The 19,887-nt window shown below is 36.1% G+C and overlaps 1 protein-coding gene across 1 annotated transcript in view; it reads right to left on the reverse strand.

Annotated features, from left to right (window-relative positions):
- The window catches only part of RRP15 (ribosomal RNA processing 15 homolog), a 50,958-nt gene that overhangs the window by 12,863 nt on the left and 18,208 nt on the right, over window positions 1-19,887 (reverse strand). Inside the window, exons 3-4 of the mRNA XM_054438702.2 lie at window positions 17,527-17,624; window positions 15,018-15,219 (exon numbers count right to left, since the gene is read on the reverse strand). Coding sequence (XP_054294677.1) covers window positions 15,018-15,219; window positions 17,527-17,624 — 300 coding nt within the window. The remainder of the gene's footprint in view (window positions 1-15,017; window positions 15,220-17,526; window positions 17,625-19,887) is intronic.

Below are 19,887 nucleotides of genomic sequence, written 5' to 3' on the forward strand. Positions count from 1 at the left end.
AATGGCGATCATTAAAAAGTCAGGAAACAACAGGTGCTGGAGAGGATGTGGAGAAATAGGAACACTTTTACACTGTTGGTGAGACTGTAAACTACTTCAACCATTGTGGAAGTCAGTGTGGCGATTCCTCAGGGATCTAGAACTAGAAATACCATTTGACCCAGCCGTCCCATTACTGGGTATATACCCAAAGGACTATAAATCATGCTGCTATAAAGACACATGCACGCATATGTTTACTGCAGCACTATTCACAATAGCAAAGACTTGGAACCAACCCAAATGTCCAACAATGATAGACTGGATTAAGAAAATGTGGCACATATACACCATGGAATACTATGCAGCCATAAAAAATGATGAGTTCATGTCCTTTGTAAGGACATGGATGAAATTGGAAATCATCATTCTCAGTAAACTATCTCAAGGACAAAAAACCAAACACCGCGTATTCTCACTCATAGGTGGGAACTGAACAATGAGAACACATGGACACAGGAAGGGGAAACATCACACTCTGGGGACTGTTGTGGGGTGGGGGGAGGGGGGAGGGATAGCACTGGGAGATATACCTAATGCTAGATGACGAGTTAGTGGGTGCAGCGCACCAGCATGGCACATGTATACATATGTGACTAACCTGCACATTGTGCACATGTACCCTAAAACTTAAGGTATAATAATAATAATAATAATAAAAAGAAATCCTTCTGGTTTTATTAACAATGATAATTCTGCTTTACTTCCTAACAATAAATGAAAAAGGGTCAAACACAATAAGTATACTATGAAGTCATTGTGTGCCAAGTACTTTATATAATATTGCCTTATTTCTAATTCTCTTAAGATTTCTGGCCAGATCGCAAGTATCATGCTTACCTTATAAGAAAACTAAGGCTCAGAGAAGTGAAGTAATTATTCAAGTTCAGAGGTAATAAAGAGCTGAGTCTATACCCAAACACAGATCCATTTGATTCCAAAGCCCGTGTTCTTTCCACAACACTAAACTTCTCTAAAACTTAACTGATGATACGAACACAATACAGTAATATACTGTGTTCTTATATAACCTGTTATAACCTATGAACGAGGACTAAATTACATGCAAAATGCTGAATATGCTTAAGGTAATTTCCATAAAAGATTTGGAGTAAATTATATTACACACTGGATTGACATAATTTCAATTTGCTATATCTTTTCCATAAATATGATTTACCATTAAGTATAAAAACTTATTAAATACTTGGAACACCTACACAAAAAAAAAGGTAGATCAAAGATTAACATAAGAAAAAAGAAAAAAAAAAGCCTGAGGCAAATTCTAAATGTGTCATTCATCGGAAAAGCTTGCTTGGGGTGATCCCTGAATAGATTTCATTAAATGTTAAGACATCCTGAGAATGGAGGGTTTTTTGTTTTGTTTGTAAAAGAGAAGTAGTAGCAATTTGGTATATTCTTTTTACAAAAGGAATAAAAAGAGAGTTCTGGATTTGAATCTTAGATAAGCCATTGACTCCAATACTGCAAATTAGAAAGTTTTAGAGGTCCAGGCCTTGAAAGAAATAAAAAATTTATTATTTTTTATTAACTGGGTATAGCTATAATGTAAGATAAAGTTAACCATACTGTACATGTTAGACATAGGTATTTACTATCATAGATGGAAGCTGTGTTAGCGGTTAAATATAACTAACTATAATATAAATCGTAAAGTATAAACTGAAATAATCAAACTTTTATCAACTTACGGAGTCTCTCAGTGTTGCTGCAAGGCAGCACTGATTCAAAGACTTAAAAAAACCTATACAACTCTTTCTACTTATATCAAATGAAAAGTAAAAGTGACTAAATGCAAGAACTTAACGAAAACTGCATGATGCAAGGAAACAAACAGTCCCCACCTTCCTTGGCCTAGTTTTACACAAATATTGAATTGAAACCATACAGAAGCAGTCTGTGTCCATTTTGAAGGTGAAGACAACCCTTAAAAATGTTAATCAGCTTTCATTTCAAAGCGCAAACATACATTGTCAGCCACTGAACACTGAAAAAGAAGGTTTGGAATTACTCATTCATCTAACACCAATGAGATGGTTAACTTCATTTCATTTGCTGGGGTGGGGGATAATTAAAATCAAACCATAAAGAAAGAAACAATATAGTCTCATCTATATTTAGTAATCAACAATAGTTGATTTCATTGCTTTCCCTAACAAGAAAATTCAGTTTTCATTTTAACTCAGTTTCACCTAAATTTTAAAAAGTTCTTAACATTGACTAAATTCATCTTAATATCTTTGTTGTTAAAAATTTTCAGTAAGCTATTTGCAATTGTAGTTAAAAACATACTTTATGGATTCAATTTTTTTCGCCCACTGATTTTTTTTGTTTGTTTGTTTTAATTTCATTTACTGCCCCCGAGATAGGAGCTATGAAGAGTGTGCAGAATGGGGTGGAAAACAACTTTATTTTACAATAAATGTTTATGGCAAAATGTGGACATATGTACCCAATACATACGTCCTTGTTCAAAGTGGTTCTATTTGGTGGTTTCTATTATTACACAGCTTGTTATCCATACATTTAGTTCTTAATTCAACACTGATTTTCCTCAACATTTAAATTATCTTAAGAACTCTAAGTAAGTTAAAGTTAACTAAAGTAACTGAAAAGTCAAATGTAACACTTCAGGGAGCCTTTTGACAGTGCTCTATTCATTTTCATAGTAAATTAGTTGTTTGAAATATTCAGATACATTCTGCCAATTAGTCTCTTAAAGCACATTTTATCTGCTATATTATATAGCATATAAATGAAAATCCAGATTTATAAAAAATTAGCAGAGCTGTGAATTCAGCTGAAAACTAGATACCAACGTCTTCCTGATATCACAAATTTGCTAAAAAGCTTAAATAAGAAAACATATGTAAAAGTGCTTTGCAAAACTATGAAATGCTATATAAACAAAACAAAGCTGTGTCTAGTAAGGAATATGCACACTATCAATCTACTGAACTCAACAAACAATTTAGAAATAAATAGATTGGTCCCATCAGACCCCCTTGGAGAAACAGGTGATTCTAGGTCTGGGACACAGAAAGCACAAGGTTTGGGCTGGACATCCTGTCCCAGAATGCAAGGAATCACTCAAAGAAAATGAGGGAATGCCAAAAGGACACATGAGCCAGTTTACACAGGTTCTCACAGCCACATTTGCAAACTTAAGCAACAAAAAGTATAATGACACTCATTGACTGTAAACACTGAATAAAAATCCCTATGTCCATGACATTTTAAAAAGACAAACAAGCCGGGCACAGTGGCTCACGTCTGTAATCCCAGCATTTTGGGAGGCTGAGGTGGGTGGATCACCTAAGGTCAGGAGTTCGAGACTAGCCTGGCCAACATGGTGAAACCCCATCTCTACTAAAAATACAAAAATTAGCTAAGCGTGGTGGCGGGCGCTTGTAATCCCAGCTACTCAGGAGGCTGAGGTAGGAGAACCGCTTGAACCCAGGAGGTGGAGGTTGCAGTGAGCCGAGCCAAGATTGCACCATTGCACTCCAACCTGGGTGACAAGAATGAGACTCCATCTCAAAAAAAAAAAAAAAAAAAAAAAAAGACAAAAGAAGAAAGAAGAGACTGGAGGTGACTATTAAACTCCTTACTCTGGAAGACCATAATTAAAAGGGATGAAACATCAACCCCCATCTTTAGGAACTTTAATTCATCTCTTGAAAAGTGTCAGCTAATAAATTAGAAAACAAATGAGAGAATCACCATTCTGTACCCTCATGTCACTTAACTGTTTTAGGCAAGGATCACTAATTGATGGTAAAAGGCAAAAGATGGAGACAGGTATACTTGCTCCTGTGAAACTATTTGTCCCAGAAATTACTTTCTAACTGGGGGGTGGGGAGGGTGCACCTTTAATAAAAAAAAAAAAAAGTATTTATTATCACTTTAACCAAGTGGAAACTGGCATCACTACCACGAAACATTCTGATAATGTGTCTCTTGATGTGTTACAATAGCAAGTACATAGTATAAGCTATCACACATATGATGTAATTATGGCAAAAAAAAGTTTAACCTAAATCTCAGCAAGCCTTTAGTCCTAACTTCTAGCTTACAGGAAAAAGGCATAGAACAAGATAAATGACATCATAATGAAGTAATCAGACAAATTCATAAACCTGGATTCATTATTCATTCTTCAAGACAACTGGCCTGGATTCATTATTCATTCTTCAAGACAACTGGCTTGTCTCTTTAAAAAGCTAGTCTTTAAAAGAAAAAAAAAGAAAGACAAGGGATTGGTCTAGAATAAAAGAGAACAAGACAGAATCAAATGTAATGGGTGAGACTTAATTGAATTCTGGTTCTCAAAAAGTTATAAAAAAATATTTTAAATGTATGGTATATGAACATCATACCTCAATAAAGCTGATTTTTTTTTAAAAAAAGAGACTCTTCAGGGCACATGGGGGTAATACTTTCAAATAATCAACCTAAACAAACAAAAACTAGATGGAGAGAAAGGTAGATAGCTATTAACACAAACACAGTAAGTGCTAACAACTTTTAAACCTAAGTAGACATATAGAAATATAGGTGTTTATATTACTATTCTTTATAATTTTCTTCCTGTTTGAAAATTTTCATAAAAGAGCTGGGAGTTCACACCTGTAATCCCAGGACTTTGGGAGACTGAGGCAGAAGAATCACTTGAGCCCAGGAATTCAAGATCAGCCTGGGCCACATGATGAGACCCCCATCTCTAGAACAAAAAATTTTAAATCAACCGGGCCTAATGGTGCCTGAGGCTCTAGCTACTCGCGAGGCCGAGGAGGGAGGATCGCTTGAGCCCAGGAGGTTGAGGCTGCAGTGAGCTGTGATCACACCACTATACTCCAGCCTGAGTGACACACCAAGACCCTGTCTTTAATTAAAAAAAAAAAAAAAAAAAGGGTGTGGGGCAAGGGGGAAGATTCTAAAATCTGTATTAGACACACAATCATCAAATGCATGATGCATTTGATTTCTAGTAAATTTTAATTCCTTGACAAATGAAGAGAAAGTCAATTCTAACTTGAATTTATAAATAATTTTCTAAGTTGGTTTTATGAGTTTCATAACTTGAAAATGTCTTACTATGGTTAACATTTTATCTTACATAACAGTTTTGAGAAATCAGATTTTAAAATGTGTCAGTCTTCATTATGCTTTACATCAAATGAGCAGCATGAGAGACCTAGGAAAAAGCAGAATGCAAGCTGCTTCCTTCACCATTCTCTTGCTAGTCTTGCTGACACTTTGGCTTATCAGCCAACCACAGTTCTTCCAGCTCATCTGGGTGAGAGAAGGAAGAGAAGTTTTCTATTGGAAATGGAATTACGTAAAAACATCTGCCACAGCATCTGGCACAAAGCATACACTAGTAAGTGCCCTTTCAGTCCTTCTACTCGCTATCCTTACTTGCTGATGCCGAGTCATTGTGTATCACATAATCCCCAACTTGGGACAGGTATAATCTTCTAATGATGTTCTACACATTATTCACAAAGATGAGGACATTCAAATAGTATGACAGCACCCCCATAAAAACCAAACTTATCTTAATAAGTAAATTCTTGTAAGTAATATAGTTAGTTCAACCATAACTGGAAATGGGGAGCAAGAGAAAGTGGACACATTTCTACTTCCTTCAAATCTAGTTTTACATTTTCTAAGAATTATGCATTACTAGAGCCATCACACCTAATGTGAGTGAGAATATCCAAATCTAAACATAATTTTAATCAAATTATTGGAAGGTTTTTGGATTATTCAATAATTCAGATAAAAAGTAGTAAGAGTTCCCCTTCAAATTGGTTTCCAACTTTGGAATTCATCTTTGACTATAGTTTTTAGAGAAAAAATAAGTACCAATATAAGGAACTTGTTTTGATGGCATGCAATGCAAAATAAAAATTATTGCAAACATTTATATAGCACTTACTATGTGCTAAGCATCATTCTAAGTGCTTTATGTATATTAACTTAATTGACTCTCACAACATCCCTGTGAGGTAGGGACTGTTATTACTACTATATATAACAGGCATTTTGAACTCAGGCAGTCTGGTTCTAGAATCTGTGGCTTTAGTACTATGTGTTATATATCCCCACAAATGTTCTCAACTGCCTACTACTCAAAAATGGTAATTTTTACCAAGACGCAATAAAATATTATTCTGACTTTTAAAAATGCATTATAGGTGCTAACACATAAGACTGATGTCTTAATACAATGCATTTTTAAAAGACAAATGCATAAGACTCATCTGTGCAGGATAATTTTTTTTTTAAAGCCTCAACCTCACTAAAGAAAATCCATTACAGGCAGCCACTTCAAATAGCACATTTCTTCATATAGGGGCAAAAAGATGTATGACACTATTAATTTTAAGTTAACAGTAACTAAAGATTTCTACAGTAGTTCTGTAATAACTAGTTCTTATTCTTCACTAATATCCATATTTTCCATAAGTCAAAATGCTGCATGTGCCATATTGCCAAACCTAAGCTCATTTTGATTAAAACTGTTGTTCAAATCAGAAACCACCCCACATTAAAACTAAATAGCATATTTTAAAAGACATAAATACAATGGGAAACTGGCTTAAAACCATTCCCATCAACAGTAATATGTATAATCCTGCTTGTTCTCATTTCATACATGGAGTCTCACTTTTGCCTAAGCTCTGTTTAGGCATTTTCAGTAAACAAACATTAAGCTGAATTATTTACAAAATTAGGATTCCACACATTCCTGTCAGAGAGCTTTACGTGAGAGTAAAACACTGTTGTCCTGCAATGCAGGGGCAATCTAAGGACAGCATCTTTCTCTACCCCCTTGCCTGCCTTCCACAACCCAACTTGATTTAAAAGCTAAATCCTGGCCAGGCACGGTGGCTCAAGCCTGAAATCCCAGCACTTTGGGAGGCCGAGGTCAGAGGATCACTTGAGGCCAGGAGTTCGAGGAGACCAGCCTGGCCAACATGGTAAAACCCTATCTCTACTAAAAATACAAAAAAAAAAAAAAAAAAAAGCCAGGCGTGGTGGTGGTGGCATGCGCCTGTAATCTCAGCTACTCAAGAGGCTGAGGCATGAGAATTGCTTGAACCTGGGTGGCGGAGGTTGCAGTAAGCGAAGATCGCGACACTGCACTCCGACCTGGGTGACAGAGTGAGATCCTACCTCAGAAAAACCAAAAGTAAATCCTGAAAATTGCCAGAGGCCCACCAAGGGACCTGGGTGAGGAAGTCCTCCTTTCCTAGGCTTCTGTCTTTAGAAGCAAGAATTCAGCAGATCTAAGAACCAGAAGAAATGCACATTTTAAAAAGTACATAGCAATTTGGAGTCTGGGTCTAAGTTGTAAGATACCAAAGAGGCCAGGTATTTCAAAAGCATTCTCACCACTAATTATTTACCTACGAAGAAATTACAAGGTTGCCATTTATGATAAATAAATGAGAAATAGAGGAGTACCCTACCTTATCTCTATGTTTGACATTTAAAGTGCTCATACCACAAAATCAGAAAAAATAAATAAATACCTGGACTTTTCCGGTAACTCTTTTTCCTAGGGACTTCTATTGAAAATTATTGTCCAGCAATCACTAAGGAAATCACTTTCTTTCTTTTTTTTTGAGACGGAGGCTTGCTCTGTCACCAGGCTGGAGTGCAGTGGTGCAATCTCAGCAAACTGCTACTTCCATCTTCCAGGTTCAAGCGATTCTCCTGCCTCAACCTCCCAAGTAGCTGGGATTACAGGCCCCCACCACCACGCCTGGCTAATTTTTGTATTTTTAGTAGAGACGGGGTTTCACCATGTTGGCCAGGATGGTCTCGATCTCCTGACCTTGTGATCAGCCCACCTCGGCCTCCCAAAGTGCTGGGATTACAGATGTGAGCCACCATGCCCCGCCAAAAAATCATTTTCTAACAGAAACCAGCTAGCATTTTCCCTTACTATAAAATTATAATTTGTTTCATTATTAAAAAAAAAAAACTGAAATTGATATATTGGCAATTTCAAATAAATGAAAACCTTGTAGAAAGTCTGTAATTCAAGAGTGCAAGTAAAGCCAATGCTTTCCTAACAGCCAATATATTTTCCTTAGAGACTCAGATTTAACATCACATCTGCTTCTGCCAGCCTTTAGAGTAACAGAATTAAATTCCAAAAAATCTGATTGAATTTTAGTCGGCTTTTCAAGAAAACAGCAAAAGGAATAATTACAACTTTGAAAGCTAAGGAAAAAAATTTAATGCCTCTACATTAATAAAATCTTGATTAACATACTGAGAAACAAATCACTCTAGATAGGAACATGTTTTGAATAGAGGAACAGAGGTATTAATCCTTTAAGAGTTAAAGCTTAAATTTTTTATAAAACTTTTCTTAAAAAACATGTTTTTGTTGCTTCCTTAAACAGTGTTCTAAATACAATGTAATATTTTTAAAAATCACTCAGGGTCACCAGGCATGGTGGCTCATGCCTATAATCCCAGCACTTTGGGAAGCCTAGGTGGGTGGATCACTTGAACCCAGGAGTTCGAGACCAGGCTGGGCAGCACAGCAAGATCCCACCTCTTTAAAAATAATAAAATAATACAATGTAAAATAAAACAAAATAAAAATAACTCGGGGTCAACATCAAGATATTGGTCAATATGCCTTGCCACATGTTGGTATGTAATTGGGATGATGCTTCCTCTATTTGATCGAAGACAGGAATTACAGCTTCTGGATTAGGGAATTCCTTCCAAATAACTGAAAATTGGTTATTTAAACCTAGAAGATATTATATTTATTCATGTGAAAAACTCTCTAAAATAGACTATTCATCTTCCCTGACTCAGTAAACAAGTTAATCGTTCTTAAAGATTCAGGAACCCTACTAAGACATACAGGACTCATCAGCGCCTGCCCCAGGTGGCCTCACCATACTCTGCTATTCTGGTTGCCTCCTTGTTTCTGGCCACGCTATTTCCTGCACTAACCAAACGCTTCTGCCACACTGCTGCTGTTAACCTGACCTTTACTGTCATCCTTCTCATTTCTGATTATAACCTGGAGCAGTCACTGCCTTCAAAAATCTTTACCTCTCAGACATGTTCCATATTTTATATTCTCTATTTTGGTGAAAGCTGTCACCATTTCTGAGTCTCTCAAGTTGTAAACCTCTGAGTTATTAATAAATCTTCCCTCTCCCATATCCCTCTACATCATGTTAATCACAAATCAAGTCAATCTATACCTTAAAATTGCCTCTCCAATCTGATTCCTCTTTTCCCTTCACCCCAACCCACTTTACCCCACACAATCTTAGTTCACATTCTCTCCCGTTGCTTTAATTATGGCAATTGTCTTCCACTAATTGGTCTTCTGACTTTTCCATCCTTCAGCCCTTTCTTTTCCTTAAAAATAATGAAATCTTCACTATCTGAGCAATAGATTCAATCATTCCCCAAACTTCAGCACTGCACAATATTACTCTTGTAACAAATCTCTACATGTACCTCCTTAGTCTAAAATAAAAGCTGAAATAAATCAAAAGAGAAAGACAGAAAAATCAAATCTGACCAGATCACTTACCTTATGGCATTGGCTTCCAAATGCGTAACGAATGAAGTCCAGATTCCTCAAGATAGGACACTTCAAATCTAATGCCAACCTACCTCCTCAGAATCCCTTTTTCTAACTCCCCACTCATTAGCAAACATCCTACATTCCAACTTCCATGGAAGAAAACAGGAAAGAAAACTATAACGAATCTGAAAATTACAGAACTGGCAGGCTTTTTCCCCCTTACCATGTTTACTTCATGCCATTTTAAAAATCAAAGCTAAGTTTCTTATATTCTTCTAAAGTACATTCCTCCTGAGAGTCACATTTCCTATGAATATCCCCACATCACAATTTTTCCAACTTTACGATTTTCTAATTTCATGAGCAATATATGTACCACCCAGAACAGCTACTAAAACAATTTGGCAAAGAAGGTTCCTCTTCTTGTTTCTAAATGAAATACGTGGTGATCTGATTCATTCCATAGAACCAAATTTCCACTGATTTTAACATTCAACACTTTACCCCAAAGTTCTATTTATTGGCTAAGAATCATTCTTTTTTTATGTCTTCTCACATCCACTAACAATATCTTTTTTCATAGCCCTATCTCACAAAAATATAAATAAAATAAAATTAGTGACTACCAATTACTCACTACAAATGTTTTAAGAACGGGGAGAGAGAAGGTCTTAAAAGGTTCCAAAAAGAAAAGAATCAGAAAGCAGAACAGCACTGAACCTCTCAATGGCAAAAAAAAAAAAAAAAAAAAAGAAAGAAAAAATTTCTCTCAAACTTCTGAGAGAAAATTACTTTCCAACATGGACATCTATGTTCTATTAGTTTCCTGTGGCTGCCATAACAAATTGCTACAAACTAGGTAGCTGAAAACAAGAGCAATTTACTCTTTCACAGTTCTGGAAGCCCGATGCCCATATCTGGCAAAGCCTCACTCCCTCTTGGGGCTTCAGGGGAGAACCCCTCCCTTGCTGTCTCCTCCAGCTTCTGGTGTTTCTTGGCATTCTTTGACTTGCAGCCACATCACTCCCACCTATTCCTCCATGGTCACACTGCCTGCTCCGATTCTGTCTGTCAAATTTCTCCTATGTGTCTAAGAACACTTGTCACTGGTCTTAGGGCCTACCCGAATAATTCAAGATTACCTCTTCATCTCAAGATCATTAATTTAATTGCATCCACAAAAACCCTTTTCCAAATATTGGAAGCCATCTATCAGGCCAACATATCAATAAAAAATAAGGACACCTACACTCTCTCCTAGAATGCTGATAACTGTGCCATCACTAAAATGCAGGAGAAGGCCAAGAGAAAAGAAGACATTTCGTCCAAAAAAACAGAGGATACTGCATAGGAGAGAGGCAAATGGAATTCCCAGGAAGGGGATAAAGCAATGTTGCAAAATGACAGTGCACAGCAGGTAAAGAACAACCAGTTTAGATAGTAGCAGCAAGATGACCACAAGAAATATACTACTGAGAAGGGTTTAACAGTTCTTTTGAAGAATGTGGAAGGATTTTGGCATATACAAAACTAAGGGGAAAAAAAGGCAAGTGATAACTCCAGGAAAAATAAAAATTGTAACAAAGCTGAAGAAAGTAAGTATTATTATTGTATAGTATTTTGCTCAGCAGTGAACAATATTCACATTGAATGCTAGTATTCAATCTAGTATAAGAAATTTTAATATACTATGTTGGAAGGACAGAATGTGGAAAGGTGTGAGGAAAACCAACTTTATCTTCCATAAAAGATAGTTTCTAGTATTGATAAAGAAATAGTGTAAATATTATTTAAGATATGGAGGTAAATACCAGAAGTACTAGGAGTACTAGTGTAGAGAAGAATGGAAAAGGGCAGTGGTTATTTTATTTAATCATAAATTCACTTTTCATACTGTGCTCCTATTGCTTTGATAATAAAATTCTAATGCAGAAAAGACTAAGAAAAATGACTTGTTCGGCCGGGCATGGTGGCTCATGCCTGTAATCCCAGCACTTTGGGAGGCCGAGGCAGGCGGATCACCTGAGGTCAGGAGTTCGTGACCAGTCTGGTCAACATGGTGAAATCCTGTCTCTACTAAAAATACAAAAATTAGCTGGGCATGGTGGTGCACGCCTGTAATCCCAGCTACTCGGGAGGCTGAGACAGGAGAATCGCTTGAACCCAGGAGGCGGAGGTTGCAATGAGCTGAGATAGCTCCACTGCACTCCTGCCTGGGCAACAGAGCAAGACTTTGTCTCAAAAAAAAAAAAAAAAAAAAGAAAGAAAGAAAAAGAAAATGACTTGTTCAGGCCCTATCACCGTTAAAAAACATTTGTCACAATGTCTGTTTCTTATACCTTGAAGAAATATGAAATTTCTATAACAATTTTTTTTAAAAGCGTTCTTTAAAATAAATTCCCACGTCATGTGTACATTAGGAGAAAACAAAACCAAACACCAAAACCACTCCTAAAGTATGGTTAACTATAATGGGCTCAATGTATATAACCTATGTTATATTATTACAATTCTATCCATATTTAATATAAAACTCCTGCCTCTTTTGATTATTGAACATAAGACTTTAACATCAAAACTGAATAACACATATAACTGGGAAAAAGAATTGAAGTCATTAAAATGAAGGTGTTTCCAAATTGGTACCCTGATAGATAGCTGCCAGTGAATCTAGTTTATATGTGGGTGGCCTCTAATTTTAAAGACTTCACAATATTAGGAATATTGAATTTAAAAATCTGTGCTCTGAATATCATTACAGCCCAGGGAAGGGACAACAATAAGATTTCTTTTGTTCCATTCTATGATGAGAGAAGGAACATCTATGAGGAAAGAGTACAATAGCTATGGTGCTAGGACAAGGTTAAATATAAGAAAAAAAATGGCAAATATTACTTTCTACTTTCTTAATCTCTTCCTTTATTTAGCTCATTCATCAATGATTCATTTCTGAATAGCACTTTGGCACATCAAATCTATGCTCACCTTTGCCACCCTGCCTTCCCTTGAACTACCTTAAAAGTTCACCTATTTCAAGTAACATACATAGATATAATGATCTATGCTCTAAATAAATGGTACACAGTTACTCTGAAATTCCCTTCACACAGGGGTAGCCACTTAATGTACATTTTGTTAGAGCTGGTGTAACTAATGTTAATGTGTACTCGACATACTAATTTAGAATTTGCCTACTATCAAGTTAATCTTTCTTACTTATTTACTTGAAGTCATTTGTCCATCTTAATTGTAAGATTTTAAAGGACACAAGGATAACACCTGGTAGAAACAGGCACTTAATAAACATGGTTTTTGTTTTTAGTTTTTTGTTTTTTTTTTTGAGATGGAGTCTCTCTCTGTCACCCAGGCTGGAGTGCAGTGGCACGATCTCGGCTCACTGCACCCTCTGCCTCCCGGGTTCAAGCGATTCTCCTGCCTCAGCCTCCTGAGTAGCAGGGATTACAGGTGGGTGCCACCATGCCCAGTTAATTTTTGTATTTTTAGTAGAGACAGTGTTTCACCATGTTGGCCAGGCTGGTCTCGAACTCCTGACCTCGTGATCTGCCCACCTTGGCCTCCCAAAGTGCTGGGATTACAGGCATGAGACACTGCATCCAGCCAAGAAATATGTTTATATCAATAACTGATCCAATCTCAAATAGTATAGTACTTTCACAGTTATTCAGATGCAAACTCAAGCAAAATTTTTTAAAAAGGAGTCTGTTTTTCCATAAATATGCAATCAACATGAAAACAAACATTTTTAAAAGAAAGAAATATGTCAGGGTATTGATGGCATGGGGCAGGGTGTTCTAGAAACAAATTACTTTTGGAGCAAAACCACTTTGGCTTATGTCTCAAGCAATTTTTGACCTTGTCCCAGATTTACAAATACTGTGATCACTGAAGTAGAAAAAAAGAAAGTCAAGGGCAAGTGCAAATGGTAAGGAAAAAAATACAATGCCAGTGGAATCTGTTATGTATTTTCATAACTCATGAAAGAAATAATCCCAAAGCAAAAGTATGTGCTTCTATAAAATGTTATTTTGAAACCAATAGGAAAAAGAAAAAAAACTAAGTCTCTTCATCTTCCCACTAGTTCTTTCCAATCCAATGTTGCTGAATCTTTCTCTAACTCTTACAGTAAAATGTTACTAGCAAGAATACAGCCTATTAAGGCTTTTGAACTAAAAAGTATAAATCCCCAAACACAGTGTTCATGTATTTACAAGTACTTCTGATAGATACTTTAAAATAGCAGCACTAGTGAAAACTATTATCATATGAATATACAATTTGAACCCTTTGATATTCAAGAAAGAGACAAGTAGATTCAAAAACTTTTGTCACTTAGGTAAAATATGAACTTAATCAAGAAACTTTAAAAAATGCTCCAACCCTAGGCTAGCATAAAATTCCTAAATGCTCTTCTTGCTCGGGTTTCAATTATTTTCCCAAACAAAAAAATTTATGACAGAAATTCTCATTTCCTGACTGATTAAAAGTACCTTTGGTTTTGGCAACAGAAATCAAGCCATCAAAATACAGCTACATATTTTGCTTTTTTAAAACGACAACAATAGAAACTCACCACTTATAAAATTAAAGCACATGTCAAAACCTTTCACCTGGTACATTAAAAAGAAATTACTGGCTGGGCTCGGTGGCTCACACCTGGAATCCCAGCACTTTGGAAGGCCGAGGCGGGTGGATCACCTGAGGTCAGAAGTTCAAGACCAGCCTGGTCAACATGGTGAAACCCCATCTCTACTGAAAATACAAAAATTAGCCAGAGGTGATGGCGCGTGCCTGTAATCCCAGCTACTCAGGAGGCTGAGGCAGGAGAATTGCTTGAACCTGGGAGGCGGAGGTTTCAGTGAGCCAAGATCGCGCCACTGCACTCCAGCCTGGGCCAGGGAGCAAGACTCCATCAAAAAAAAAAAAAGAAAGAAACTACTGAGGGGGCTGGAGAAGCAAAGTTCTCATGCCAAAGGTCATAGAAAGTATTTATGCTCTTAATCTCTCAACCAAACATCACTAAAGATGCCTCAATGCAAGAATGACTTTCTACCATTATTTCCTAAAACTCTCTGACTCTTCATATTTTATAAGTTACACACCATCTATGGGTAAAGTTTGAAATTAAAGCTGTGGCCCAGACAGGTTTCTATTCTCCAAAATGTGCAAAATGGCAGGATTTCAGATAGGAGAGCGGCAAGCCCTATCTCTAAAGGTTGCGGGCATGGAGGAATTTTAATAAAATCTAGGAAAAAAAAAACAAAACCCTGTAATTCTATAGTCTGGTTTTCCATCTCAAGACTCTAGTTTTAGAGCTGAAAGTCTGATACACTGAATCCTATATAAAAGTTTTTACCTGTTTGGCTTTTGGTTTCTTCCTGCTTGAAGTAGTCTCATTTGTACTTCCATCCATCCCTCTCAAAACACTAATGAAATCTTTCTTGGAAACAGTTGATATCAACTTAGCACGCTTTCTCATAGAACTTCCAGCTTCCTTAACCTTTTCATCAACGTTCTTTTGATGTTTCTGAACAGCATTAAATAATTGCACCACACCCCTGTAGAATATAAAATGACCAGAACGATGTATTAAATAATTACACTAGAATACAAACTCTGAGGATAGGAAAAATGTATTTTCACTGTCTAGAAAAGAGGCAAGCATTTAACAAGTACTCAAAGGAAAGAGCTGGATAAGTGGTTAAATACATTTGATAAATACATCTGAAAAATGAATATACATTTCAATGAATGAATATAAATTTCTAAACAGATAACAAATGTGGATTGGTACATAACTTTGTGCTTCACTCCAAGAAAGATTTTTCTGGATCTCAATTTCATCTGTAAATTGGAAAAATAATACCTGAGTAGCTTAAAAAGTATTTAGCTATGTTATCTGCAACTCTTGTGTTATGAAACCATTGTAAAATCCTACTTTAAAAAATACTTATTTTTAAAACTATGTTCTGTATTTATTTGAGTTCATTCAAAGATAAATTCTGAAAATTAAGACCTGCATCCGATACAGGAGCCACAAGCCACATGTGGCTAGTGAGCACTTGAAATGTGACTGGTCTGAATTGCCATGTGCTGTAAATGAAAATACATGCCAGATTTCAAAGACTCAGTATGAAAAATAGAATCCTTAAATATCATTAATAACTGCTTCATACTGACTACATGATGAATATTTTGAATACAGAGTTAAATAAAATATTATTGAAATTAATTTCACCTCTTTCATTTTATATTTCTCATTGTGGCTATAAGAACATTTTAAATTACATATTAAATTACAAATGAATGTAGCTCACATTCATTTCTCCTGGATAGCATTGATTTAGACTGCTAAGATCCCTTCCAGCTCTAAAATTCTGCAATCCATGAATTTTCTTGCTCTAATAAGAGGCAATCTGCCTCTTCCAATAATTATTGGGCCTTGAGCATCCCTGCATATGGTTGCTGGATTTTTCAAGAATGAATGCACCTGACTGCTCTTTATCCAGGTCATTTCTCAGGGTTGTGTTTGTAGGAAGTGACCTTGAGGGATGAGGTAACGTCTCCCCCCAGACAAAGAGCAGGCTTGTTACCAATCAGTATAAAAGTGATAGATTCCCAAGCACAGTGTTCCAGTTCTTATAACACAACATATTGCACGTGCGGGCATCCATCTGGGACACCTGCACTCCCTCTATGGGACAAAGGAAACAGTGGGAACATGAAGCTCTGCTACTGCTTTTGCCATGAGTAATAAAGTCCTTTGTCTTTGATCCAAAGTGTCTTGTCTTCTACCAGCATCCAGGAAACTTTAACAGGCTAGCTTATGAGCTTATAAGGAGAGTAAAATTCCAGACCCTTCACAGTAGTGACAGGACCAGGGTGAGGAAAGGGAGGCGCCTAGGACATAAAATTTAAGGAGGCACTCACTCTCATGTATTGAGCCTGTACTTTTCTAAGTTCTGTATATGTATTAATCCATTTAATTATCAAAGAAACCCTATAGGCTAGGTATATTATCCTCTATTTACAGATAAACTGAGAGAAAAAGAAATCAAGTAGCATGCCCAGGGACACACTGCTAGTGAGAGCCAGTACTATGATTTGAACCGAGCAGTCTGGCTGTATCACTCATGCCCTTATTCACCACATCATGCTATCGCACTGTGTAACACCGAGATGGATTAGAAAATGACCAAAATAATTTAGGTAACACGAATTTAAAAGTAATTCTGCTAAATGTAACTGCTACATTCTTTAGTAGCAGCCCAAATGTTATCTCCTCTGTAATGCCTTCTCAAACTCTCCCAGACAATCTCTTGTTCTATGTTCCCAACACACAGACATAATTCTATTCTCAAAGAGACTGTAATTCCTACACATGACCAGGCAAGGACCACCCAGCAGCCACCATATCCTGTTTGTCTTTGGACACAGAGGGCATCAAGTAAACGTTTGGTGCCAATGAATAAATAAGCAGAGTAAAAAGATAGCACGAAATAGCTATAATGTGTAATGTATTATACCATAAATATAATGCAAGATAAAAATCATCATCGAGTGCCATAAATTTAGACAAGCATCATAAGAGAAATGCAGTAAGAGGTCTGATTACACAGTTCTCGTGACTATAAAAACAAGATGATCTGAAATAGGTTCTTAGCAAATATACACTTAGCACATTATATTCTTGCCTCATGAGACCTGGAAAATCTTTGGTTGAATTCAGTGTTGAACAGACAGGCTTAGATATATATCACTCGGCTCTGAGAAGGCTGAGCTTAAGAATCAAATTGGGTCAAAAATAGAACCACTATGAAAGCTTTAGTATACTTATTTTTTAAAGGGCAAAAACACTACTTTACCTTGTTGCAATTCTCTGAAGATTTCTCTCTGTCTCTTTGTCTTGGACAACATCTGGCTTTACTCTGCACATCATTTCCCACTCCAGCCTCTTATCACGCTGCGTTATAAATATTGTTATGTGAAAGAATATTAGATATTTCTGAAAGTGCAGCAAACATTGGTATGACACTCTGTGAAAGGGTGAAGGTAATAAATCATTCTGGCTTAGTTTGTCAGGGACTTTTAAAAAAACACAATTTTAAGGGTTCAGCTTCGAGAGCCTGTGGTTAGCACTCAGCGTGTCATGCGAGAGGCACAAAGTGAGTTTCTGTCAGGCCTTCTGACAGCAGGGGCCTGGAGAGCTGCCAGCATATTCGGCCAGGCAGTACAAGATAGGGTGTGAGGGAGCCACATGCCTGCTCTGACCAGATCATCAGAGGGAAGCATAAGGAAGAATTCCAAACTACCCTTTTTGAAAATTGTAAGTTTATCTTTACTTTCAGAAAATGACTTCCTCAGTCATCAGAATGATTATTAAGAAAATGTATCAGCTTTTAAAAGAACAGCATCGTATCCAGATACTTATACAATGACTATTTTTCTATGCACAAAATCATTTAAATCTATTTCTCCTCTCGTAGCATATCTGACCAATATTCTTGCCATATATGGTTTATCAGTTGTAAGCTATAGCAAACTGTACAGAAGCAGAAGGGGAGGTGGGAAATAAGAAAATTCCCCAGATAACATAATTTAGTTTGAACTTGTCTTTAAATAGTATCCTGGTCCCAGGAACCTGATTTGATACATTGTTTCTTCATGTCTCCTTCTCAGGCCAACATTTAACCAAATATCAGATATAATGATAAAATGAATCACCAAGAAGCTGGCAAGCATCAAAACCAGTAATAAAGACAACGTTTTTACTAAAATTTCTTTTTTTTAATCTATGCCTTTACTCATCTATTTCTCATTTTGTATTAATGAAAGTGTCTAATCACAGTAAAACCAAATTCTTGCACTCACTATAAAGATTAGCCTGATAGCTTTCTAAAGAAATAGATTCTTCTCCTAACCAGACAATTCATTTTAGTGGTCATGAAATTCACTGTCAGATTATGACAGGAATTTTTTTTAAAAATCTTACTTTTAAGTTTGAAACAGTCAATACTTAATTATATTCCGTACTCAAAGGATAATATGTATGCTTAATCCTGAAACACTTTTAACTCTGAAATTTATTTTTGTATTTATGATTAGAAATAAGTAGCTGATAAATTGGAAAACCATAATAGTTAAATTAGGAAATAATAATTTACATATACTCTTCTAAGAAATACACACAAAGAGCATTTGTAGCTGCCATGTCTTGCTTCTGGTATCAATACATGTGGTTTCATGCATTATGGAGACAGTATCATCTCTAGCACTCAAAGCTTTGGCCTAGAGCAGAGTTACAGACTCATTCCTCTTGGCTTCAAAATGTTCTTACCCTCACTAGAACTCTGGGACCAGAGGAAGTCAAAGATTCTGATATTTTTGAAGCCTCTTCTAGCATTTGCCAGATAATAAACAAAGATTCAAATTTTCAGTTGAAAAGCTATCCATAAGATTTAAAGACAAAACTTACCTTAAATAAAGTACAATAAGAATATTGAATTAATAATAGAGCATGCTGTGTTTCTAAGAGCAATACTTAAAAATTTCCACCTTTCACACAGAACAACCAGTATTAAGAACAAAGAAAACATTCATCTTGAAACAAGATAAGGAGATGATAAACATAAAAAGAAATATATGTCAATTCAAACCTATGTTTCTTTCATTTTTACCTATGAAGTGACTTTGGGAATTAGTACTTCTATGCTGCCAGTACATTTGTAGAAAGTTATTTTTCTTTAATTAAAAAACATGCTTCTTTTAGTAACCAAGTATTTTAGACACAGATCATCAAGTACAGGTGATATGAAAACCTTATCATGGATATTTAGCTTTCATAACACACAACAAATTTATGTACAACTTTTGGCCTTTAATTAATAGATTACACCTAGTCTAACGTCTATCATCAGTAGTTCAACAAAAGCATAATGAATTCAAATTTATCCAACACTGATTTGTATCTAACACTGAAATAATCCGTTTTCAGAACTACAACCAATCCTTGAGTTATGACATCATCACAGATTCGTATTGTAAAATAAGTTTTGGCAAAAAAAAAGTAACATGCTTCTTAGTTCACAACCTAATAAAGTCAGCATACAGACAGCTAAAACAAATAAAATAGGCTCAGGAATCACTACCATGTATATAATTACTTGATTTTAAAAAGATGTTTCCTCAGCGTTTACATTTCTATTATTTTGCCTTTGCGTAGATGA

This window comes from Pongo pygmaeus, chromosome 1 (genome assembly GCF_028885625.2).
Source record: "Pongo pygmaeus isolate AG05252 chromosome 1, NHGRI_mPonPyg2-v2.0_pri, whole genome shotgun sequence".
NCBI classification, from domain to species: Eukaryota; Metazoa; Chordata; class Mammalia; order Primates; family Hominidae; genus Pongo; species Pongo pygmaeus.